Source organism: Oncorhynchus tshawytscha, linkage group LG13 (assembly GCF_018296145.1).
Source record: "Oncorhynchus tshawytscha isolate Ot180627B linkage group LG13, Otsh_v2.0, whole genome shotgun sequence".
Lineage (NCBI taxonomy): Eukaryota > Metazoa > Chordata > Actinopteri > Salmoniformes > Salmonidae > Oncorhynchus > Oncorhynchus tshawytscha.
The window spans coordinates 39,438,297-39,464,586 of NC_056441.1; the positions used below are offsets into that span (position 1 = coordinate 39,438,297).

Sequence of the window (26,290 nt, forward strand, 5' to 3'; positions counted from 1 at the left end):
TGGAACTTTTAACTCAATCAACATCAATATGTTATTTTATATTCACTCACAAATCTGGCATCACAATTTGTGTATATCAACACAATTGTTATTGTGGCAAAGTTGAAGGAAATGAACAAAGTACGTTCAAGAAGATGAAACTAGCAAATTGATTGGAGAAGTGGAAATATCAGCAAGATGTATCCTATATTCATGTGCTCTTTTGGTCTGCAATTTTGTGGTCATCCAGTGTAGTTTGTTGATGATAGGTTTGTAACCAGGAGCAAGACTCTTCCTCAGTCCTGTGGCTCTGCTCTTGTGAATACAGCCATGTAATTCTGGGCCTGTATTAAAAAACCCCATCTCAGAGTAGTAGACAGAGTGCTGATCTAGCATCAGCTTTTCCTTTTAGAACATAATGAATAAGCTTATGGAGGGGTAGGGTTGCAAAGGGTCGGAAGCTTTCTGCTAAATTTCCGGAATTGTTCTGGAAATATTCCATGTGAGGTTAAGCCCAGGAAGATAATTTTGCTTAAATTCATCCAAAATGTTTTTTTTTTTGTGGGATACACATAAGGCAATTCTAGGTCCTGTGGCATATTTTGGTTAAACTATCCCCAATTCTATGGAATTGCAACCCTCTGCATGCACAGTGCACTCTTCCATTACATGTAAAGCTGATTGTCAAGATCTTGCACACTAATGAGATGCTATTGATCCCACACCACTATATTGAGCCCACACTACTGAGCCCAGGACTACATGCTTTCTGGTATGTTCCGATTACAATACTGGGTGGGGTGAATATATTTTATATGACATACATGCTTTTTTGTTAACTAGTAAATAGTATCCTACAGCAAAGTGTGTTTAAATCATTTCTAACGTAACAATTTCTGCTTGTTGTTTTTGCTACCATGTGGGTTTCTATACATATTTCATTTTAAAACATTTATCTTACAAATAGAGTTTAACTGCTTAGAAATGTATTTGTGTGTGTGTGTGTGTATGTGTATATATATATGTGTGTATGTGTATATATATGTGTGTATGTGTATATATATATTATTTTACAGGAAAATGCTACGGGCACAATCTGATGTGTGGAGGCATTTCACTGTAGCTAATGTAGAAGGAAAAGCTGTGTACATTTGCAAGTACTGTGCCAAAATCATATGTGAAGAATGCAACAAAGATGCAGAATCATCTGGCCAAGTGCATAAAGTTCCCTCAGCGCTCACAACAAGCAACCTCTCACAAAAGTCCCTCTACTTCTATTTGAGGTGAAAATGATGAATCAGGCACCTTATCGATGGCAACAGCTCATGGTCCTCCTGGAATCAGAAGGTTTTTTGACTCAATGGAGAAACGTAGTCAGAGAAATGCTGATGAATGTCTTGCTCGAGCTGTTAATGCAACTGGTTCACCTCGGATGCTCATAGGCAATGTGTATTGGAAGAGATTTCTGAATGTTCTTCTCCCAGCATACACCCCTCCAACCAGACATGCTTTATCTACTCATTTACTGGATGCACAGTTCAACAGAGTTCAAGTGAAGGTCAAGCAAATCATAGAGAAAGCAGACTGTATTGCAATCATCTCTGATGGGTGGTCGATTGTTTGTGGGCAAGGAATAATTAACTACATCTCCACGCCTCAACCAGTATTCTACAAGAGCACAGACACAAGGGACAAGACACAACGGTCTCTTCATTGCAGATGAGCTGAAGGCAGTCATCTGTGGCCCAAGGTCAGTGAAGGTATTTGCACTGGTGACAGACAATGCTGCGAACATGAAGGCGGCTTGGTCTAAAGTGGAGTCCTGCCCTCACATCACACCCATTGGCTGTGTTGCTCATGCATTGAATCTGCTCCTCAAGGACATCATGGAACTGAAAACAATGTATACACTCTACAAGAGAGCCAATGAAATGGTTAGGTATGTGAAGGGTCATGAAGTTATAGCAGCAATCTACCTCACCAAGCAAAGTGAGAAGAATGAGAGCACCACATTGAAGCTGCCCAGCAACACCCATGTCATCATGTTTGACAGTCTCTTGGAGGGGAAGGAGTTTCCAAGAAATGGCCAAATCAGTCTGTCGATATGGACAGCCCCATCAAGAGGATCCTCCTGGATGATGTATTTTGGGAGAGAGTGGTAAAGCAGCCTGAAACTCCTGAAACCAATAGCAGTAGCCATTCCACGGATTGATGGAGACAATGCCATCTTGCCTGATGTTCAGACTCTGCTTGCGGATGTAAGAGAAGAAATCCGTACTGCCCTGCCCACTTCACTGTTGCTCTAAGCAGAGAACACTACAGTACTGAAATACATCAAAAAGCGTGAAGACTTCTGCCTGAAGCGGATACACGCAGCAGAGTACGTGTTGGACCCCAAGTATGCTGGCAAGGGCATCCTGTCTGGAGTAAAGATCAACAAGGCCTATGGTGTCATCGTCTTACCACCTTGTTCTGGATGAGGCAAGGTTCTTGGCACTCTGGCGAAGTTCACTTCCAAGCAAGGGCTTTGGGGTGGAGAAGTAATATGGCATTTGTGCCAACATATCTCATCAGCCACCTGGTGGAAGGGACTTTGACAATCTGAGGCTCTTTCTGCTGTTGCCTCCATCATCCTCAAAATCCTACCAACATCAGCCGCCTCTGAGCACAACTGGTCCTTGTTTGGGAACACACACACGAAAGCACGCAACAGACTGACCAAAACAAGGGTTGAAAAATTGGTGGCCATCCGGGGAAATTTGAGGCCTTTTGAGCCTGACAATGAGCCATCCTCAGCAAGTTTGGAAAGTGACAGTGAAGATGAGGCCTCAGACTCTGATGTTTAAGAGGTGGACATTGAGGAGGTCCAGGGAGAAGACATGGATGCCTGAGAGGATGACAACCAAAGCTTTAGTTTCTCGACTTTCACTTTACAGATGTATGTTGAAAGCGTTTTTTTGGAGATGCGATGGATCATTGGGATCATTCAATATTCCCCTTTGTTGTTCAGTGAAATCATCCCATGTGAAGAGTCAACTCATTTAAATAAAGTTCAATTTGTAACAAAATTTTGATTTCTATTGGAAGGATTTAATCATTTGCAATTGTCTACTTTTGATAAGGTAAAAAGGTGTATGTTTCTGTCTCCATATGATATGGTAAATATATCCAATGCAAAAAACATCTACGTTTAAATGGTATTAATATTAATTTGCATATATTTCTGTAATTCCCATATTCCTTTTAATTCCCAAGGAAGGTTTCCGCCTCTGAATGTTCCCCAAAATGTGCATCCTATGGAGGGGGGGGGGACCTGATCCTAGATGTTTTGTGTTTGCTGGCCCAGGTCCCCCTGTCAATTCATTATGATCTAAAAGGCAAAACTGATCTTAGATCAGCACTCCTACTCTGAGACGCTTTCTGAATACAGGCTGCAACAGGCAGCTCTGCATATAACTTTATATAAACTCGGCTAGTCCTGCGAGTGTGTCTTGTCTTTTCACAAATAAAGTTCCCTTTGTCACCCTGGTCTTTCTATATCCAATCCAATTTTACTTCCAGTAAAAAGGTAGTCTCCGGCCCCTATATCATCTTTGCAGTTTCTTTTGTCACACTTGACTGACTGCATAAAACTGGGACAGATTGCATGGTCGTAGGTTGCTCTCTCGGATAGTGAGATGCTAGCTAAATTTAGCCTATTAAGCTGATGCAGTTTTAGTCTAGATCAATTTTTGCCTTGTTATTTTTTATTGTTCCTTTTCTTACACATCCTCATCTTCCGGCAATGTGGAAAAATAGTATTCAGATCAGTATTTGTGAACATTGTACATTTCATGATGGTGTATGTTTTCTGTGGAAAGTAGAGTTTGATCAATGTTCACACTTTGCATTTGCAATAGCCTAGACCTAATTGAAATTACACATTTGCAGTTATACCCCACTACATTTTGAAGCCTGATCTCTCAAATCAGTTCAGTGTGACTGTTTGTAACCAGATATCAGCTGGGTTGCTGCCCATGGTTTCATCTGATCCCACCCCTTACCAACCCTGTGATGAGATCGAGTTGGCCTTCTGTAGTATACATGCAAAGTATTACATTCTGGTTGTTATTATGTATTATATATATTTTTGCTGAACACAGTGTGATGTGTGAACATTAAATTATGCATTGTGTTCCTACCCTGGGTTTTTGTGTTTTAGGATGAGGATTTCCCTGGGTTTGGGACTGAATACCGGCCAACACTCTCAGCACACAATATCTCTGAAAGTAAGTAGGCTAATGATGAACAATAATGTGAGATATCAATTGTGCTCAGGAATTCTCACATTTCCTAGCAGAAATATGCAGTAGCCTTCATGTTTGGGATTTATAGCTTTGGTAGCATACCTTATAATATGCATCAACTTATTGTCTGACATTGGTCTATTCGTATTAAGACACTTATGTTTCCCTGTCTTGTTTCTAGGCAGGCCTCTCCAATTATCATTTTTGAAGCCAGAAAATCCTCCCCCAGCTCCAGAACTTACAGCAAAGCTTGAGAAAAGTGGAGTGAAGGGCTCCAAAGAAGACCCTAAAGTTGGAGAGGGTCAGGAAGATGAAAACGCTGTGAAACCCAAAATAATTGCCAAACTGTCAGCCCAAAAAATGTCTCCCAGTTCTGGGATTAAATCTAGAGGAAAGCAGGCTACTGGGACAAAGGCCTCAAAAGGCAAGGGCAGTGCAAAATCAAATGGTTCCAACAGGAAAAGGGGAAGGAAGGTGGTGGAATCGTCTTCAACAGCCAGAAAGAGGAACAGGCAAGACGAAACAACAAAGGTGGGCAGGGGAGGCTCAGGGTCCAGCACAGCCCGACCCCAAACCAGCAGAGACAAGCAGGGAAAACTGGTGTGGACCCTGACAGTGGTCAAGGGCAAAGGGAAGGCCTCCAAGAGCAAAGAGGCCAGGGAGGTAACAGCAGGCAAAACCGAACCAGACCAATCTGAGCCACAGATGTCTGGGAAGAGAAGAGGATCTCAGCAAGACCAAACAGACCAAACTGGTGTGGACCCTGACATTGGTCAAGGGCAAAGGGAAGCACTGTCCCCTAAACCTGTGAATAAGCAGCAGCAGAGGAGGAGAGTGTCCAAGGGAACAGGGGAATCCCTTGAGGCTGGAGCTGAGATGGAGCAGAATCCAGCAATGTCACTGGAAAGAAAGAAACCAGCACAGTGTAAGCGCAAGTCCATATTTGGCCACAGGAGGAAGCCCGGGAATGTGCAGAGGCTTAGTACGCCAGAATCTGTTGTGAAACGCTTTCGTCGTAAGTTTGTATTCTACACCTACGTGCCAGAGTACCTCCCAGACCCAGTGAAGCAGGAGGGAAAGGAGCAGCAGCCGCAGGGGGAGAGCACCAGGACAGAGGGCGAGCCTCTCCTGTCCCCTGGAGAGCTCGAGCAGGGAGCCAGCAGTAACTTCTCCTCGCCTGTGGTGAGTGCCAGATCTTCACGTGTCATCAAGGCACCCAAGAGGTTCCTCAATGACGAGATAATATCCTGGCACAGGGGCTCCCTGAAAAAGAATAGCCAAGGCAAGGTGAAGGTGAAGGAGGAGGATGCCATGAGCCTATCCTTCTATGATTCAGACAATGATGACATTGACCACTTGTCTCGAACTCCAGGACAAAATGAGTTCAAACCTAAAGTTTTGGGCTCAACTGGTAAAAAACCACTTCAGACCAGCCTGTCCTCAACCCTGTCTGTGAAGGACCCGACGCTCAGCCCAGGCTCATCCCACCTCGAGGTCTACGAGAGACTCAAGAAGCTGACCCTCAGCCTGGCCCAGAAGAAGAAAGGCCTTGGTGCTGCTGAGGGTGAAACGGCAGAAGAAGAAGAAGCCCAGGAGGACCGGAGTTTGACCTCGCCGGTTAGGAAGAGAGGGAGGTCCAAGCTGAAAATGGAGGACCTCAACTCTCCTGGGGTTGTGAGGAAGCTGGCTGTGCAGGTCCGTAATGCTGCCGCTGCATCCCAAGCTGCATCATCTGTGACTATGGAGGAGGCAGCAAACGACACAGAACATTTCCAAGGTAAGGCATTTTGTGTGCTCCGTTACATACAGTTGAAATCGGAAGTTTACATACACTTAGGTTGGGGTCATTAAAACTCGTTTTTCAACCACTCCACAAATTTCTTGTTAACAAACTATAGTTTAGCGAAGTCGGTTAGGATATCTACTTTGTGCATGACACAAGTAATTTTTCCAACAATTGTTTACAGACGGTGAATTAGTGAAATAATCACCATTCCAGTGGGTCATAAGTTTACATTCACTAAGTTGACTGTGCCTTTAAACCGCTTAGAAAATTCCAGAAAATGGTTTCATGGCTTTAGAAGCTTCTGATCGGCTAATTGACATAATTTGAGTCAATTGGAGGTGTACCTGTGGATGTATTTCAAGTCCTACCTTCAAACTCGGTGCCTCTTTGCTTGACATCATGGGAACATCAAAAGAAATCAGTCAAGTCCTCAGAAAGATAATTGTAGACTTCCACAAGTCTGGTTAATCCTTGGGAGCAATTTCCAAACACCTGAAGGTACCACGTTCATATGTACAAACAATAGTACGCAAGTATAAAGACCATGGGACCACACAGCCACCATACCGCTCAGGAAGGAGGCACGTTCTGTCCCCTAGAGATGAACCTACTTTAGTGTGAAAAGTGCAAATCAAATCCCAGAACAGCAAAGGACCTTGTGAAGATGCTAGAGGAAACAGGTACAAAAGTATCTATATCCATCGTAAAACTAGTCTTATATCGACAGAACCTGAAGGGCCCAAAACCACTTAAGCCTGAACTGCTCCAAAACCGCTTAAAAAAAGCCAGACTAAAAAAGCCAGACTACAGTTTGCAACTGCACATGGGGACAAAGATTGTACTTTTTGGAGAAATGTTCTCTGGTCTAGAACTGTTTGGCCATAATGACCATCGTTATGTTTGGAGGAAAAAGGGGGAGGCTTGCAAGCCGAAGAACACCGTCCCAACCATGAAGCACGGTGGTGGCAGCATCATGTTGTGGGGGTGCTTTGCTGCAGGAGGGACTGGTGCACTTCACAAAATAGATGGCTTCATAAGGAAGGACAATTATGTGGATATATTGAAGCAATGTCTCAAGACATCAGTCAGGAAGTTAAAGCTTGGTCGCAAATTGTCCATTTGGAAGACCAATGACCCCAAGCATACTTCCAAAGGCTTAAGGACAACAAAGTCAAGGTATTGGAGTGGCCATCACAAAGCCCTGACCTCAATCCCATAGATCATTTGTGGGCAGAACTGAAAAAGCGTGTGCTAGCAAGGAGGCCTACCAACCTGACTCAGTTACACCAGCTCTGTCTGGAGGAATGGGACAAAATTCACCCAACTTATTGTTGGAAGCTTGGGGAAGGCTACCGTAAACGTTTGACCCAAGTCAAACAATTTAAAGGCAATGCTACCAAATATTAATTGAGTGTATGTAAACTTCTGACCCACTGGGAATGTGATGAAAGAAGTAAAAGCTGAAATAAGTATTTCTCTCTACTATTATTCTGACAGTTCACATTCTTAAAATAAAGTGGTGATCCTAACTGACCTAAGACAGGGAATTTTTACTAGGATTAAATATCAGAAATTGTGAAACAGAGTTTAAATGTATTTGGCTAAAGTTTATGTAAACTTCTGACTTCAACTGTATATGTGTGTGTGTAATATATATTTTGCTTAATGGATATTTAGGAACTAACTATTTCTTTATTCCAAAAAATGATTTGGGCTTTTGTGATAAAAGTATTATTCTTCAATGTTTTAGTGCATTTAGGAAACCACATTTTACCATAGGTTTGAGCAGTATAGCTTGCCAGAAGGCTCTGGTCAAAAGTAGTGCACTATCCTCCTGATTCTTGCTATCCTCCTGTTTCCTGCTTACAAGTAAAAACTAAAGCAGGAAGTACCAGTGACTCGCTTAATACGGAAGTGGTCAGATGCGCGGGTGCTGCGCTACAGGACTGTTTTTCTGTAATAGACTCGAATTTGTCCTGGGATTCATCCAATGGTATACCATCTCAGTCACCGGCTTCATCAATAAGTGCATTGGCAACGTACGTAAATTTCCTAACCGGGAGCCATGGATTACAGGTAACATCCGCACCAAGCTAAAGGCTAGAGCTGCCAATTTCAAGAAGCGGGACACTAATCCGCACGCTTATAAGAAATCCCGCTGTGCCCTCAGACGAACCATCAAACAGGAAAAGCGTCAATACAGGACTAAGATTGAATCCGACTACACAACTTGTCGTATGTGGCAGGGCTTGAAAAATATTACAGATTACAAAGTGAAAACCCAGCCACAAGCTGCCCAGTGACGCGAGTCTACCAGATGAGAGAGATGCGTTTTATGCTGCTTCTAGGAAAGCAACACTGAAGCATGCATGAGAACACCAGCTGTTCTGGATGACTGTGTGATCACGCTCTCCGTAGCTGATGTGAGCAAGACCTTTAAACAGGTCAAAATTCACAGCTGCGGGACCATACGGATTACCAGGATGTGTACTCAAAGCATGGGCGGACCAACGGACAAGTGTCTTCACTGACATTTTCAACCTCTCTCTGACCGAGTCTGTTATACCTACATGTTTCAAACAGACCAACAAAGTCCCTGTGTCCGAGAAAGCGAAGGTAACCTACCTAAATTATTACCGCCCCGTAGCACTCAAACACTTCATGGCTACTGACGTGAAAGGCTGGTCGTGGCTCACATCAACAACATCATGCCGGAAACCCTAGACCCACTCCAATTCGCATACCAACCCAACAGATCCATAGATGACACAATCTCTATTGCACTCCACACTGCCCTTTCCCACTTTGACAAAAATGACACCTATGTCAATCAATCACATATTTTTTATAAAGCCCTTTTTACATCAGCTGATGTCACAAAGTGCTGTACAGAAACCCAGCCTAAAACCCCCAACAGCAAGCAAAAACTCACTAGAAAGGTCAGAACCTAGGAAGAAACCTAGAGAGGAACCAGGCTCTGAGGGGTGGCCAGTCCTCTTCTGGCTGTGCCGGGTGGTGATTATAACGGAACATGGCCAAGATGTTCAAATGTTCATAGATGACCAGCAGGATCAAATAATAATAATCACAGTGGTTGTCGAGGGTGCAGCAGGTCAGCACCTCAGGAGTAAATGTCAGCTGGCTTTTCATAGCCGAGCATTCAGAGTATCTCTACTTCTCCTGCTGTCTCTAGAGACTTTAAAACAGCAGGTCTGGGACAAGGTAGCACGTCCGGTGAACAGGTCAGGGTTCCGTAGCCGCACCTATGTGAGAATGCTGTTCATTGACTACAGCTCAGCGTTCAACACCATAGTCCACACAAAGCTCATCACTAAGCTAAGGACCCTGGGACTGAACACCTCCCTCTGCAACTGGATCCTGGACTTCCTGATGGGCTGCCCCCAGGTGGTAAGGTTAGGTAACAACACATCTGCCTCGCTGATCTTCAACACTGGGGCCCCTCAGAAGTGTGTTCTTAGTCCCCGCCTGTACTTCCTGTTCACCCACGACTTACGTGGCCAACAGTGGTAGGCCTGATCACCGACAACGATTAGACAGCCTATAGGGAGGAGACCTGGCAGTGTGGTGCCAGGACAACAACCTCTCCCTCAATGTGAGCAAGACAAATGAGCTGATCGTGGACTATAGGAAAAAGAGGGCCGAACAGGCCCCCATTAACATTGGCTGAAGTGGAGCGGGTCGAGAGTTAAGTTCCTTGGTGTCCAAATCAACAAACTATCATGGTCAAAACACACCGACAGTTGTGACGAGAGTACGGCAGCATCTTTTCTCCCTTGGGAGACTGAAAAGATTTGGCATGGGTCCCCTGATCCTCAAAGTTCTACAGCTGCACCATCAAGAGTATCCTGACGGGTTGCATCACTGCCTGGTATGGGAACTGCTCGGCATCTGACCATAAGGCGCTACAGAGGGTAGTGCGTACTGCTCAGTACATCACTGGCGCCAAGCTTCCTCACATCCAAGACCTTATATATATATATATATATATATATATATATCCATCCATCCATCCATCCATCCATCCAGTGGGGCAAAAAAGTATTTAGTCAGCCACCAATTGTGCAAGTTCTCCCACTTAAAAAGATGAGAGGCCTGTAATATTCATCATAGGTACACTTCAACTATTACAGACAAAATGAGAAGAAAAGAAATCCAGAAAATCACATTGTAGGATTTTTTATGAATTTATTTGCAAATTATGGTGGAAAAAAACTTTTGTTATTGACCAAATACTTAATCTCAATACTTTGTTATATACCCTTTGTTGGCAATGACAGAGGTCAAACGCTTTCTGTAAGTCTTCACAAGGTTTTCACACACTGTTGCTGGTATTTTGGCCCATTCCTCCATGCAGATCTCCTCTAGAGCAGTGATGTTTTGGGGCTGTTGCTGGGCAACACAGACTTTCAACTCCCTCCAAAGATTTTCTATGTGGTTGAGATCTGGAGACTGGCTAGGCCACTCCAGGACCTTGAAATGCTTCTTACGAAGCCACTCCTTCGTTGCCCGGGCGGTGTGTTTGGGATCATTGTCATGCTGAAAGACCCAGCCATGTTTCATCTTCAATGCCCTTGCTGATGGAAGGAAGTTTTCACTCAAAATCTCACGATACATTGCCCCATTCATTCTTTCCTTTACAGGGATCAGTCGTCCTGGTCCCTTTGCAGAAAAACAGCCCCAAAGCATGATGTTTCTACCCCCATGCTTCACAGTAGGTATGGTGTTCTTTGGATGCAACTCAGCATTCTTTGTCCTCCAAACACGACGAGTTGAGTTTTTACCAAAAAGTTATATTTTTGGTTTCATCTGACCATATGACATTCTCCCAATCTTCTTCTGGATCATCCAAATGCTCTCTAGCAGACTTCAGACGGGCCTAGACATGTACTGGCTTAAGCAGGGGGACCGGTCTGGCACTGCAGGATTTGAGTCCCTGGCGGCGTAGTGTGTTACTGATGGTAGGCTTTGTTACTTTGGTCCAAGCTCTCTGCAGGTCATTCACTAGGTCCCCCCGTGTGGTTCTGGGATTTTTGCTCACCGTTCTTGTGATCATTTTGACCCCACGGGGTGAGATCTTGCGTGGAGCCCCAGATCGAGGGAGATTATCAGTGGTCTTGTATGTCTTCCATTTCCTAATAATTGCTCCCACAGTTGATTTCTTCAAACCAAGCTGCTTACCTATTGCAGATTCAGGCTTCCCAGCCTGGTGCAGGTCTACAATTTTGTTTCTGGTGTCCTTTGACAGCTCTTTGGTCTTGGCCATAGTGGAGTTTGGAGTGTGACTGTTTGAGGTTGTGGACAGGTGTCTTTTATACTGATAACAAGTTCAAACAGGTGCCATTAATACAGGTAACGAGTGGAGGACAGAGGAGCCTCTTAAAGAAGAAGTTACAGGTCTGTGAGAGCCAGAAATCCTGCTTGTTTGTAGGTAACCAAATACTTATTTTCCACCATAATTTTCATTAATAATCCTACAATGTGATTTTCTGGATTTTTTTTCTCCTTTTGTCTGTCATAGTTGAAGTGTACCTATGATGAAAATTACAGGCCTCATCTTTTTAAGTGGGAGAACTTGCACAATTGGTGGCTGACTAAATACTTTTTTGCCCCACTGTATATATTAAGAGGTGTCAGAAGGCCCCCAAAAAAGTACCTTGACTCACCTGTACCCCTGCACATTGACTCGCTGCCGTACCCCCTGTATATTGCCTCATTATTGTTATATAATTTTCTTGTAACTTTTTTATTTATTTATTAAATATTTTCTTAGCTCTTTTTCTTCAACTGCATTGTTGGTTAAGGGCTTGTAAGTAAGCATTTCACGGTAAGGTCTACACCTGTTGTATTTGGCGCATGTGACAAATACAATTTGATATACAGGCTGTCTCAAGTTTGACACAGTCAGCCTTTTGGAAGTTAGTGACAGTTGACTGATTCTTCTCCCCAGGGGCAGAGTCCGCTCCTGAAGGAGTTTACGAAGGAGTGAGCCAGGCTAATGGAGGTGATGATGGGGTGGTGGTGGAACAGGGGGGCACCAGCCATCGTATCAACCTCACCGGCACCAACAAGAGGATGTTCCATCTGCTGAAGAGGGCCAAGGTTCAGCTCATTAAGATCGACCAGCTGAAGAGAGCCAAGCTACAGCTGGTGAAGATTGACCAGCAAAGGCCGATGAAGTCATCACAGGTCAGAATCGGTGACCTTGATTGACCCTGTCTGCATCCCAAATGGCGCACACTTCCCTGTGGTGTGCCCTAGGGGGTTTGGTTAAAAGTAGTGCACAACATAGGGAATAGGGTTCCATTTTGGACGCTACCATTGATTTACCCTGAATTAGCAGGGCTGTTGGTAACAGTTGAATGTCGGCTTACAGTGTATGAATTTGGCATAGATTTGTTGGATTAAAACCAATTTCAATTATTTGGCGGTTTCATTAATATAATTTCACTTTTATACCCTTGTTTCTTTCAGCTCCTGTCTGGATCTGTAAAACTCAGTCCCAGAGATTTAAGAATTGGAGGGGGGAGGAGGATAGGAGGCTCTGCTCAGGTGAGCCCCTGTTTCCTGACCCTGGCTGTGTTTTTTGTCTTTGTCTGTTTCCATCTCTTTTCTTTCCTCTCTGTTTTTAGGTTTTGTGGTTTTAACATTTCTGTATTGTTGATGTTTGTAGTACAGTGTTTTGTTAGTGGCCTGTCTAGGGTTTCTCTTGAAAATGCTTAGGCCATTTGTGCGGGGGCTGCATTTTGGTGTCTGTCTTTAGAGTGGAGTTTCATTGTAATAGTTTAATTTATGACCGTGTTCCCCACATAATCCTTTTCCCATAGGACCAGCTCCTTGGTGGTCCACGCATCAAGCATGTCTGTCGGGCAGCAGCGGTGGCGTTGGGGCAACCCCGTGCCATGGTGCCTGACGATATCCCCAGGCTTAGCGCTCTGCCCCTCCATGAGAGAGAGGGCATCACCACCTCACCAGCTGTAGAAGGTAACCTTTATGTTTATGAAGCACACTGCTAAGAACTGTAGTTACCACTTGTTTTCTTTTTCTGGTGTTTAGCTTTCTGTCGATTTCAGGTATGTGACCTTAGCTCAGTCACCTATGTTAACAAATAATTTTTTAATCTCTCTCTCCCACGCTCTCTCTTTGTTTTTAGACATTGCTGATGACCCCTCTGATCAGGAAATCGAGCACACTCATGAGCACAAGAGGACAAGACAGAAGCACAAGTACAGCAAGCAGCGCAAGTTAAAGCGGAACTATAGCGAGGTTGGTCCTGGGGGTCGTGCCACCCGCTGTGGGTCCTGCCAGGGCTGCCTCCATGAGGGCGACTGCGGCACCTGCTTCAACTGCCTGGACAAGCCCAAGTTCGGAGGGCCCAACACCAGACGCCAGTGCTGCGTGTAAGTGCTCCTACTTTTCATCCACTATTATTCATCTACTCATGGACAAACACACACTGTATTTTTTCCTTGGTTGTTTTGTGTACAAATTGAACATGATACCCGTTTTAAAATGATAATAAATATTTCTCTGTGCCACCAGGTTAAAGCGATGTGTTCGGATTGAGGCGAGGAAAGTAAAGCGTGGCATGAAGGCATTCACAGGTTTGTTGGAGTTATGTTTAATACATCTGTATTTATATAATTTTACATTTGAGTCATTTAGCAGACTCTTGTCCAGAGCATCTTACAATTGGTGCATTCATCTTAAGATAGCTAGTTGAGACGACAACATCACAATCGTATCAAGTACATTTTTCATCAACAACGTATTTATCAGCAAAGTCAGTGTTAGTAGGACAAGCCAATTGCCTTTTTTCAGGATGGGGGCTCTTTAAAAAAAATGTAATGTACTCTTCAAAGAGGCAGGATGATTTCGGAAGATTGGCAGGGACACCGCTGTCCTGACTTTAAGGGGAAGCGTTGGGGTGCTAGGAAAGAGAAGAGCTTTGACTGGGCTGAGCGGGAGCTGCCCTGCTATAGGTGGAGGAACGGAGTGCATGGGTTGGGATGTAGGGTTTGAGCATAGCCTGAAGGTAAGGAGGGCCAGTTCCCCTGGCTGCTCCGTTGGCAAGCACCAGGGTCTCGAAGACTTCAACTGGAAGCCAGTGGATCAATTACTAATGACTACAAGCCACTTGTGTGTTTTTGCTGTTATTACCAATTACATTGACACCTTTAACTGAAAACCACATGAACACGGTGGTCTGCCTCATGGCCCAAAAATTCAGCCAATGATTTCAGTGTTACCATTGGGCTTCAATTTGTTGTGCAGTCCTTTCGAGGCGGCGACGCAGGTCATCAGCCAATGTGTTTAAGTCCAATGATGACGAGGGGTCGGTGTCCTGGGAGGAGGGAGAGGCAGAGGAGGGGTTGGACCCGGCAACCCCTGGAAACTGCCTGAGCCTTTCCACCAGAAAGCAGCCAAGGCGGAACGTGACACCTCGCTCCTACAGCAGCCTGCTGAAGTCCGACTCGGACGAGGACATGGGCGCAGAAGCAGCAGTCAAGAGTCCTGTAAAGAATCCTGTCGCCCCAAGCAACCAAGGTAATGCCGTACACAGGGATAGGAGCCTTAGTGTATGATGAAAATATAGGTCAATGCATATTTGTGCCTCACCTTTTGAGTTGCACCACAACACGATCCATTGAACTCCATCTTTGAAATGGAGTGATTTGACAGATAGTTGAAGGATTTATAGCCTTTAGTCAGGCAGATCAGAAGAAAAGGGGTGGATGTTAGGCACCATAGTGATTTGAGATTGAGGATGACTGTGTTTTGAGGATAGACTTGCATTTCAGAAATGCCAAAATACCATTGAGTGGTTTCAGGGTATTGGTTTGAGTAGAGAGTTTGTTATGTTTTAAAACCCATTTGCTCTCTGACTGACTGATGCTGCTCCCTCTGATCTCCTAGCTCCAGAGGAGGGCCCAGTGCCCAGTGAAGTTGTAAGGCACCGCAGACCTGGGCCACCCAAAGGACTGCTGGGCCGACGCAGAGCCGACAAGGTAATTACCCGTAGAACTGTCTCTGCCTGACATTACTCATGTGAGTGAGTAAATTAACTGATTAACTGATCAGTCTCTCACACTCTAACCTCGTCCTCTGTGTGCAGGAGTGAGCAGCTCCAATAACCACTTCCATCAAAATGCACTGTTTATTTTCTAGTGTGGTCCCCTTCTTTTTGGTGCTGAAGCTTAAAATGTCTGATGTTGGGAAAAGCTTTCACATTAATCGCCGACGCATGCATTATACTTTCATTCAAAAACCTCTGGATCCTCTGCAATCTTGCTTAATTTTTCTGGAATTTAATCGTTTGGAATCCAAAGATGCCGTGACTCAATGTTTCTTTTGACAGGCATGATGTCGCTCACTCTCACCCACTCACAGTTTACTGTGGGTAATGGGTCGTCCTCTTTCTGGTTTGACTAGGCATGCTTTAACAATGATTAGCTAATCTAACCCTCTCTTACCTCCTCTCACAGTTAACTACTGTGGTAATGGGTCCTCTTTCTTTCTTTGTTTCTGCTTTGACTAGGCATGCTTTAACAATGATTAGCTTATCTAACCCTCTCTTACCTCCTCTCCTTCACTCCTCCTAGCTAGACTTTTCTCTCAAAGCCAAAGGTAGTTTTGGTGGCTCTCCTCTTTCCTCTACCTTGCTGACGCTACCCGCCACCTAGCATGTGACCGTGGTCGTGCCGTAACGCTGGTCCCCCTCTTTTGCTTAAGCATTCCCCCCCTTCACATGCACAGGGGAGCAACTCAGAGGAGCACCATCCAGGGCTGCTGGTCACAGAGAGCCACATAACAAGGAGCCCCAGCGAGCCGTGCCCACCCAGGATCCCACCGTTGCGGTTACAGTGGCGACTGCAGGTGCAGCTGCAACGGTTGCCCCCATGTGTGGTGCAGTCGGTCATGCAGGAGGAGGAGGAGGAGCCAGAGGAGAAGGAGTCTTCACAGGAAGAGGAGGAGACTATTGTTAAAGAGGCTGTGCTGCAACATAATCCCAGAATTGATCCCCACTATGTCCTTCGTTCCCAGAATGCTGCAGAACACACACCAACTAACATCCTCGCCACGCTAATCAATGGACTCCCCCAAAAGGGCCACTTGAAGACCGGGACGCACAGGATCCGCGTAGACTTTAAGGTGAGGGTCTCTCTCATTCAGATTATTTTATTGGTTTGAAATACCATTTGTAAATATTGCCAAAGCAGTATAATGGCATAGCATTTCATTAAATACAGTACTTGCTCTCTATCTCCCTCCCATACAAACATTCATTAAGTCACACCATTATTGTGTTTCTTTCTCTCGTCTTTCTCCCAGGAGGACTGTGCCGTCCAGAACGTGTGGTTGATGGGCGGTCTGAGTATCCTCACCTCCATCCCAGTCACCCCTCATCCTGTCTGCCTGCTCTGTGCCAGCAAAGGACACCATGAGGTAACTATGGAAATGCATTTACAGAATATTCTGTCCCGGTGTTTGCCATATTATCATTCAAATAATTACATTTCATTGTAGATAAGTATTACTGTTTTGAGGAAAACTAGGAGGCTGCTTAGGCTTAATGAAGAGCTACCCTGGGTTATCTGGAAAACAGTAGGTTTTGTGCAATATGTGTTCTCCTGATGCTGACTGCCTTCTGCCTTACCACCTCCCCTCAGATGATCTACTGCCAGGTGTGCTGCGAGCCCTTCCACAGCTTCTGCCTCTGGCCTGAAGAGCGACCCCAGGAGGAGAACAAAGAGAACTGGTGCTGCCGCCGCTGCAAGTTCTGCCATGTGTGCGGCCGCAAGCACAAGAACAACAAGGTGTGCATGTCAGCAGGATCCTCAAAAGTGAATTGAGATTTGGTAGTGTTTTCACCCCAACTTTCACATTTTAAATGTACTGTTTCTTCCTTTAGCCTGTGTTGCAGTGCAGGAGGTGTCAGAACTGCTACCACCCCTCATGTCTGGGACCCACCTACCCAAAGCCCATCAACTGTAACATGCCCTGGGTAAGTACCAGGAATGTATTATTTATATTTCTGTTGAACTTTTTCTTCTCTCATCCCCATTCCGATTTACGACCATGTTTTTAACCTCTCCATGGGGTGTGTGACGCTACTGTCCCACCTGGCCAACATCCAGTGAAATTGCAGTGTCAAATTCAAAACAGAAATACTCATAAAAATTCATAAAACATACAAGTGTTATACATCGGTTTAAAGATTAACTTCTTGTTAATCCAACCACAATGTCAGATTTCAAAAAGGCTTTACGCCGAAAGCATACCATGTGATTATCTGAGAACAGCGCCCAGCAGACAAATCATTACAAACAGTTACCAGCCAAGTAGAGGAGTTACACAAGTCAGAAATAGTGATAAAATTAATCACATACCTTTGATCTTCATATGGTTGCACTCACAGGACTCCCATTTACTCAAATGTTTGTTTTGTTCGATAACGTGCCTCTTTATATCCAAAAAACTATTTTTTTTGTTCGCATTTTGTTCAGTAATCCACAGGCTCAAAGGCAGTCACAACAGACAGACGAGAAATCTGACAAGTATCAGTAAAGTTCGTAGAAAAGTGTCAAACGATATTTAGAATCAATCCTCTGGTTGTTTTTAGTCATAATAATCAATGACATTTCAACCGGACAAAAGCTTCGTCAATATAAAAGGAAAACAAGAAAGGTGTGCTCTCGGTTGCGCGCATGAAAAACCTCTGGGACAGTGAATGGTCCACTCATTCTGACTGGTCCCTCATTTTTCAGAATACAAGCCTGAAACAATTTCTAAAGACGGTTGACATCTAGTGGAAGGCATAGGAAGTGCAATTTGAGTCCTAAGTCAATGGATACTGTAATGGCATTCATTAGAAAACTACACAAATAAATCCACCCAGGAAGTGAGATTTTTTTTCTCAGGTTTTTGCCTGCTGTATCAGTTCTGTTATACTCACAGATATTATTTGAACAGTTTTGGAAACTTTAGAGTGTTTTCTATCCAAATATGCCAATTATATGCATATCCTAGCTTCTGGGCTAGGATTTTTTTGGAATGAAGTACCTTGCTCAAGGGTACAACAATGGTGGATATGCTAGTAATGATCTGAAACCAGCAACCCTCAGTTCTTAGCCAATTCAGTTCCCACTTTTCTTCGCCCTACCCTGGACTTGAACCAGCGACCTTCCGGATACTTGTCCATCTCTCTAACCTTTGGGCTACCTGCCCCCGTCCCAGGTGTGTATGACGTGTATCCGGTGTAAGAGCTGTGGAGTGACCCCAGGGAAGACCTGGGACATGGCCTGGAACCACGAGCAGGACCTCTGTCCCGACTGCAGCACCCTCCACCTCAAAGGTAGGACCTCAGCGAAACATTACAATCTGTGTATTACTAGTAAGACGTGATGTGGTATTAACCAGAATATTACAGATGAGACAAAAATGTTCACCTGGCCCTTTAACCTCTTGATGCTACCCATCCCGGATCCGGGATCGTGACTACGGCTCAAGCTCATTAGCATAACGCAAAATGTGAAAAAATATTCTTAGACATATTTAACCTCCACACCTACACAAGTCCAATAGCTCAAATGAAAGATAAACACCTTGTTCATCTACCCAGCAAGTCAGATTTCTAAAATGTTTTACGGCGAAAACATAGCCACATTTATATTAGACCACCACCGAAACAAAATGCAAGCGGCGGCCATTTTGTCCCAGAAAATATAAAATTTAAAAGTAGGATTAAAAAATAAATAATTCACTAACCTTTTGAAAATCTTCATCAGATGACAGTAATATTACATGTTACACAGTACATTTTTTTTTTCAATAATATGCCATTAATATCCATAAATCTCTGTTTACAATGACGACATTTCAAAAATGCTACTCAAAATGTCCGGAGAAATTATGATAGCTCGGACAGATAACGTCAGATAACAAGCAATAAACATGACTAAATATACATGTTCTACATATAGTTACAAAGATACACTTCTTCTTAATACAACCGCTGTGTTACATTTATTTTTAACGTTACAGAATTCGTTCACTAGTCTATGCTATGAGTCGGCGCTCAGATATTAGCAGTGTCTCCTCTACGTTTGGAGTCCACAGAAACCCAAAATAACCACATAAATATTCCCTTACCTTTGATGTTCTTCGATCAGAAGACGTAGAAGGAGTCATACTTACCCAATACATCGTTTGGTTTCAAGTTGTGCGTCTTTGTATTAGCATATGCTAACAGCTTCAGCTGAAATGCACCCAAAATAACTTCTGCTCCTTCTGGTCCCGCACTCTTGCGCAATCAAACTTCAAAATTACATATTATATGTTGACTAAACTGGTCAAACTAAGTGCAGAATCGAGCAAAATGATGTTTTTATCATGTAAAACAATGATCATCGCGAACAAACGAACCGGCTTCAACTGGTGTCTAATGGAAAAGAACGTTCTCCAAATCGGCCGCGCGCAATAGAGTGCATGTATGTGAGAGTGAACCGGGCATTTTCGCCCGCCAAAGGATGAGGGAGCGCGAAATTCAAACAATGAACGTGCCAATTGAAAGCAGACATCGCGCTGAACAAATACATACTGTTCCCAGATCGGTAGCTGCCTGGGAAGGGTGGGGGCGATGACGTCAAAGTTGACCCAACTTTTCTCTTGACAAGAGAGAGTTTGGGAGAAAGGCTGCCCTGAGAGTTCTGCTTTACATACAGACATAATTTAAACGGTTTTAGAAACTTTAGAGTGTTTTCTATTCAATAATTATTATTATATGCATATATTAGCAATTTTGGAAAAAAATATTTTCAGTTTACTATGGGCACGCACTTCCTCCAACGGGGCAGTATTGAGCCATAAGCTCAAGAGGTTAAGGGCAGGATGTTACCATGGTAATGTGACTTGTTCGTACCTGTGAGATTGAGTCTGGCTAGTAGAATCGCTGCCTTCTCTTCCCAAGCAGTTGAAACTCAAACATTGAAAAACAACCTAGCTTGTGAACAAAACATTGTACATTTCCAAGAAACACTTCATTAGACTTTCATTTCAAGTAAATTAGAACAACTTTTATGCCAGGCAACAGCGTTTCTAAAAAGGTATCTTTCACTCAGCTCTTCACGTGCGCACAGCCCCCCAGCCAGGCGGGGTTGCAGCACCAGGTGGGATAGGTTATATAGGATTCGTAGTCCTTTGACTGTGTGTGATAAATTTGACCAGCTATGGAAAAAATATAGAATAATCACCTAGCAGCATTTATTTTACTATAAATGTGATTATACTGGACTATTTTTATTTACAAATGTGTCCTGAAATGCTTGCGCTGTCGAGCCCTGAACAGCCGCCAACATGGCTGGTGATATAGACCTCTAACTACAACATTTTCAGACAAGATAGAACTGCCAAAGGGGGCGGTGTTGCAATCTACTGCAAAGATAGCCTGCAGAGTTCTGTCCTACTATCCAGGTCTGTACCCAAACAATTTGAACTTCTACTTTAAAAAATCCACCTCTCTAAAAACAAGTCTCTCACCGTTGCTGCCTGCTATAGACCACCCTCTGCCCCCAGCTGTGCTCTGGACACCATATGTGAACTGATTGCCCCCCATCTATCTTCAGAGCTCGTGCTGCTAGGCGACCTAAACTGGAACATGCTTAACACCCCAGCCATCCTACAATCTAAACTTGATGCCCTCAATCTCACACAAATTATCAATGAACCTACCAGGTACCTCCCCAAAGCCTTAAACACAGGCACCCTCATAGATATCATCCTAACCAACTTCCCCTCTAAATACACCTCTGCTGTCTTCAACCAAGATCTCAGCGATCACTGCCTCATTGCCTGCATCCGTAATGGGTCAGCGGTCAAACGACCTCCACTCATCACTGTAAAACGCTCCCTGAAACACTTCAGCGAGCAGGCCTTTCTAATCGACCTGGCCGGGGTATCCTGGAAGGATATTGATCTCATCCCGCCAGTAGAGGATGCCTGGATATTTTTTTAAATGCCTTCCTAACCATCTTAAATAAACATGCCCCATTCAAGAAATGTAGAACCAGGAACAGATATAGCCCTTGGTTCTCCCCAGACCTGACTGCCCTTAACCAACACAAAAACATCCTATGGCGTTCTGCATTAGCATCGAACGGCCCCGTGATATGCAGCTGTTCAGGGAAACTAGAAAACCGTTAAACACAGGCAGTTAGAAAAGCCAAGGCTAGCTTTTTCAAGCAGAAATTTGCTTCCTGCAACACTAACTCAAAAAGTTCTGGGACACTGTAAAGTCCATGGAGAATAAGAACACCTCCTCCCAGCTGCCCACTGCACTGAAGATAGGAAACACTGTCACCACTGATAAATCCACCATAATTGAGAATTTCAATAAGCATTTTTCTACGGCTGGCCATGCTTTCCACCTGTCTACTCCTACCCCGGTCAACAGCACTGCACCCCCAACAGCAACTCGCCGAAGCCTTCCCCATTTCTCCTTCTCCCAAATCCATTCAGCTGATGTTCTGAAAGAGCTGCAAAATCTGGACCCCTACAAATCAGCCGGGCTAGACAATCTGGACCCTTTCTTTAAAATTATCTGCCGAAATTGTTGCCACACCTATTACTAGCCTGTTCAACCTCTCTTTCGTGTCGTCTGAGATTCCCAAAGATTGGAAAGCAGCTGCGGTCATCCCCCTCTTCAAAGGGGGACACTCTTGACCCAAACTGCTACAGACCTATATCTATCCTACCGTGCCTTTCTAAGGTCTTGAAAGCCAAGTCAACAAACAGATTACCGACCATTTCGAATCTCACCATACCTTCTCTGCTATGCAATCTGGTTTCAGAGCTGGTCATGGGTGCACCTCAGCCACGCTCAAGGTCCTAAACGATATCTTAACCGCCATCGATAAGAAACATTACTGTGCAGCCGTATTCATTGATCTGGCCAAGGCTTTCGACTCTGTCAATCACCACATCCTCATCGGCAGGCTCGACAGCCTTGGTTTCTCAAATGATTGCCTCGCCTGGTTCACCAACTACTTCTCTGATAGAGTTCAGTGTGTCAAATCGGAGGGTCTGCTGTCCGGACCTCTGGCAGTCTCTATGGGGGTGCCACAGGGTTCAATTCTTGGACCGACTCTCTTCTCTGTATACATCAATGAGGTCGCTCTTGCTGCTGGTGAGTCTCTGATCCACCTCTACGCAGACGACACCATTCTGTATACTTCCGGCCCTTCTTTGGACATTGTGTTAACAACCCTCCAGGCAAGCTTCAATGCCATACAACTCTCCTTCCGTGGCCTCCAATTGCTCTTAAATACAAGTAAAACTAAATGCATGCTCTTCAACCGATCGCTACCTGCACCTACCCGCCTGTCCAACATCACTACTCTGGACGGCTCTGACTTAGAATACGTGGACAACTACAAATACTTAGGTGTCTGGTTAGACTGTAAACTCTCCTTCCAGACCCATATCAAACATCTCCAATCCAAAGTTAAATCTAGAATTGGCTTCCTGTTTCGCAACAAAGCATCCTTCACTCATGCTGCCAAACATACCCTTGTAAAACTGACCATCCTACCAATCCTCGACTTTGGCGATGTCATTTACAAAATAGCCTCGTTGGCTGGCCCTCGCTTCATACTCGTCGCCAAACCCACTGGCTCCATGTCATCTACAAGACCCTGCTAGGTAAAGTCCCCCCTTATCTCAGCTCGCTGGTCACCATAGCATCTCCCACCTGTAGCACACGCTCCAGCAGGTATATCTCTCTAGTCACCCCCAAAACCAATTCTTTCTTTGGCCGCCTCTCCTTCCAGTTCTCAGCTAGCATTGACTGGAACAAACTAAAAAATCTCTGAAACTGGAAACACTTATCTCCCTCACTAGCTTTAAGCACCAACTGTCAGAGCAGCTCACAGATTACTGCACCTGTACATAGCCCACCTATAATTTAGCCCAAACAACTACCTCTTTCCCAACTGTATTTAATTAATTTATTTATTTTGCTCCTTTGCACCCCATTATTTTTATTTCTACTTTGCACATTCTTCCATTGCAAATCTACCATTCCAGTGTTTTACTTGCTATATTGTATTTACTTTGCCACCATGGCCTTTTTGCCTTTACCTCCCTTCTCACCTCATTTGCTCACATTGTATATAGACTTGTTTATACTGTATTATTGACTGTATGTTTGTTTTACTCCATGTGTAACTCTGTGTCGTTGTATCTGTCGAACTGCTTTGCTTTATCTTGGCCAGGTCGCAATTGTAAATGAGAACTTGTTCTCAACTTGCCTACCTGGTTAAATAAAGGTAAAATAAATAAATAAATCTTACCTGCCAATGACAAAATCGACCCGCAGCTGGTGGGTGTTAATTTCATGCCCTGACGGTATAGACAAACTCCAGGAACAGTCCAAGAAGACCGGGATGAGAGCAGTTGTATAGCTGGACTGATACTTTGTCAGGACCTTCTTGTCATGTATTTGTTTAATTTAACCATTGATTACTGTCGTACATCTGATTTTGTTTTACAAGGGAACTTCTGCACTATCTGCTCCAAGTGTTACGAGGAGAACGACCACAACAGCCAGATGATGGAGTGCTCCAGGTGTAGCCACTGGGTACATTCTAAATGTGAAGGACTCTCTGGTGAGTGGGACTAATATTTATGCCTCAGGACTGTCTTTATCAAGGGGATGTACAGCAGGGGTGGCCAACACTCATCTTAGCGGGTTTCTGGTTGGTATGCAGTCTTTTGCTTCAGCCCTACACACACACACACACACACACACCTGATCCAGCTATCACACACACTTGACCCAGAATCAGGTGTGTTAGAGATGAGGGCTGCAACAAAATCCTGCAAGAGGGTAGCTCTCCAGGCAAAGGGGTGACCACCGCTGTTAACAGGATGTAGGGGAAGATGCCACCTCAATCAAAATATAGGCCCTAACTTGAGGGATCAGAACAACTCTCTCACTATAAATCCACTCCATGACATTGAAATTATTCCTCTCTTCTGTCTGTCAGATGACCTATATGAGATCATGTCCAACCTGTCAGAGAGCGTAGTGTACTCCTGTACACCCTGCAGCCAATCACAGCCCAGCTCCTGGAAGGGTGAGCTGAAGGACAGGCTGAGGGCGGGGCTAGAGAAGGTGCTGGCCAACCTCCTTTCTGACTCCTCTGCCCAGCACCTGATCACCTGCAGGGAGGTACGGACTGCCTCCATCACAGTAGAGACATCAAGTTGTCACGAGTCCGACTTAATCTCTCACTTTCGCAACATGGCTTTGCTCTGTATCCAAAAACAATTAAAATGTTTAGACTGTCTTATCTATTGTATATCCCTCAACACAGACCCTCTGACAGCAGTCTCCATGTACTATGCTGTTTCTTCCCCCTGTAGTGTGAGGAATCCACAGAACCAGATGCTTTCAGGGACAAACACCAGCCCATCTGCGACCTACATGCCGTGGGTCAAAAATTTGAAGGGCACCAGTACACTTCACTGGTGAGATAACTCAATCCTTTTTAAACATTTGAATTATGCCACATGAAAACTATTTAGAGGTGGTCTATTTTGCTCTCAGGGCATCAATATTCAACTCTGAATCATGTATGTCTTTTCAGACCACATTCTGGTCACTTTCTACAGTCAGAGCCTTCAGAAAGTTTTCACACTCCTTTACTTTTTCCACATTTTGTTGTTACAGCCTGAATTTACCATTTATTAAATAGAGCTTTTGTGTCATTAATCTACACACAAATCCACATAATGTCAAAGTGGAATTTTGTTTGTAGAAAACTCTAGAAATTATTAAAGAATTAAAAGCTGAGATGTTTTGAGTCAATAAGTATTGACTTTGTTATTGCAAGCCTAAATAAGTTCAGGAGTAAAAATGTGCTTAACAAATCACATAAGTTGCATGGACTCATTCTGTGTTCAATAATAGTGGTTAACATGATTTTTACCCCACACACATCTGTAAGGTCTCTCAATCGAGTAGTGAATTTAAAGCACTGATTCAACCACAAAGGCCAGCGAGGTGTTATGTTTTAAATTAACAGAGTAAAAACTCGCGGACGATTGTTAAAGCTCAAACCAAATTTATTCCCCCAAAGGGTCAGACAGCTGATCAGACAAAGACATGTTTTCACCAGCACAAGTGTGTATATATACCCCAATTTGGGTGCAGTCTCCTCCTTCCCTCTAAACATTACCTCTTTATTGCTAGGCAGGAAGTTAAGTGGTGCGGGCAGTAAACTGTTCCTTCTCCCTTAATCTGACCAGACCTCAGCCCCCATTCCTCACTAATCCATGTCTCTCCATCCTTATCAGTGACTGACTGAAACCACCTTTCTTTCAGTATATTCCAAGCTTAATTGCCTCCACCATATACATTCCTCCTACAGATAACCATTCATTTCTGGTATAGAAACCACACTATGGCACTCTTAATTTCCATAGGATACGTGATGATAAACAATATTTCAAGTTTAGGAGTCAGAACGCGTCAGTTGTTTTTTCAAAACCTCGCAAAATAGGGCACCGATTGGTAGCTGTGTAAAATTTTTAAAAAGCAGACGCTGAATTTCAAATAAAATGGTATTTGTCACATGCCCTGAATACAACCATTGTAGACCTTACTGTGAAATGCTTACTTATGAGCCCTTAATCAACAATACAGAGTTAAAAAAAAAAAAAACGATAGGAAAAATACTACCAATAAAATAACAAGGCTATATGCGAGGGGTGCCGGTACCGAGTTAATGTTCCGGTGTACGATTTAGTCGAGGTACTTGAGATAATATGTAGGCAGGGGTGAAGTAACGATGCATATATAATAGAGTAGCAGCAGCATGTTTGAAGGAATGTTTGTGCATCCGCTTCATCTGAACACTTCCATATTGAGCGCGTCACTGGTACTCTTGGAAGCAGGAATCAGGAGGTTCGACTTGCTGGTAGAAATGAGGTAAAGGGGATTTCAGTTTCCCTGTATTAAAGTCCCCTGGCACGAGGAGCACTGCCTCTGGGTGAGCATTTTCTTATTTGTTTATGACCCTATACAGCTCGTTGAGTGCGGCCTTAGTGCCAGCATTGGTTTGTTGTGGTAAATGATGGGGATATGGGCATGGTCCGGGGAAGAGCAGTATATCGTTCACGTCTGACTCATTAAATAAAAAAATCATCATCCTGTTCGAGG

The 26,290-nt window shown here is 44.0% G+C and overlaps 1 protein-coding gene across 2 annotated transcripts in view; it reads left to right on the forward strand.

The window, feature by feature from the left end:
- Positions 1-26,290, forward strand: part of LOC112264909 (histone-lysine N-methyltransferase 2B) — a 72,004-nt gene that overhangs the window by 8,990 nt on the left and 36,724 nt on the right. Inside the window, exons 2-18 of one of the 2 annotated variants that reach the window (XM_024441828.2) lie at positions 4,181-4,247; positions 4,447-6,042; positions 12,020-12,258; positions 12,544-12,621; positions 12,897-13,053; positions 13,223-13,469; positions 13,612-13,673; positions 14,344-14,616; positions 14,986-15,077; positions 15,826-16,221; positions 16,402-16,515; positions 16,740-16,886; positions 16,982-17,074; positions 18,307-18,424; positions 23,619-23,732; positions 24,114-24,298; positions 24,493-24,597. In XM_024441828.2, the coding sequence (XP_024297596.1) occupies positions 4,181-4,247; positions 4,447-6,042; positions 12,020-12,258; positions 12,544-12,621; positions 12,897-13,053; positions 13,223-13,469; positions 13,612-13,673; positions 14,344-14,616; positions 14,986-15,077; positions 15,826-16,221; positions 16,402-16,515; positions 16,740-16,886; positions 16,982-17,074; positions 18,307-18,424; positions 23,619-23,732; positions 24,114-24,298; positions 24,493-24,597 (4,083 nt within the window). The remainder of the gene's footprint in view (positions 1-4,180; positions 4,248-4,446; positions 6,043-12,019; positions 12,259-12,543; positions 12,622-12,896; positions 13,054-13,222; positions 13,470-13,611; positions 13,674-14,343; positions 14,617-14,985; positions 15,078-15,825; positions 16,222-16,401; positions 16,516-16,739; positions 16,887-16,981; positions 17,075-18,306; positions 18,425-23,618; positions 23,733-24,113; positions 24,299-24,492; positions 24,598-26,290) is intronic. The other variant, XM_024441829.2, reaches the window with a different exon arrangement.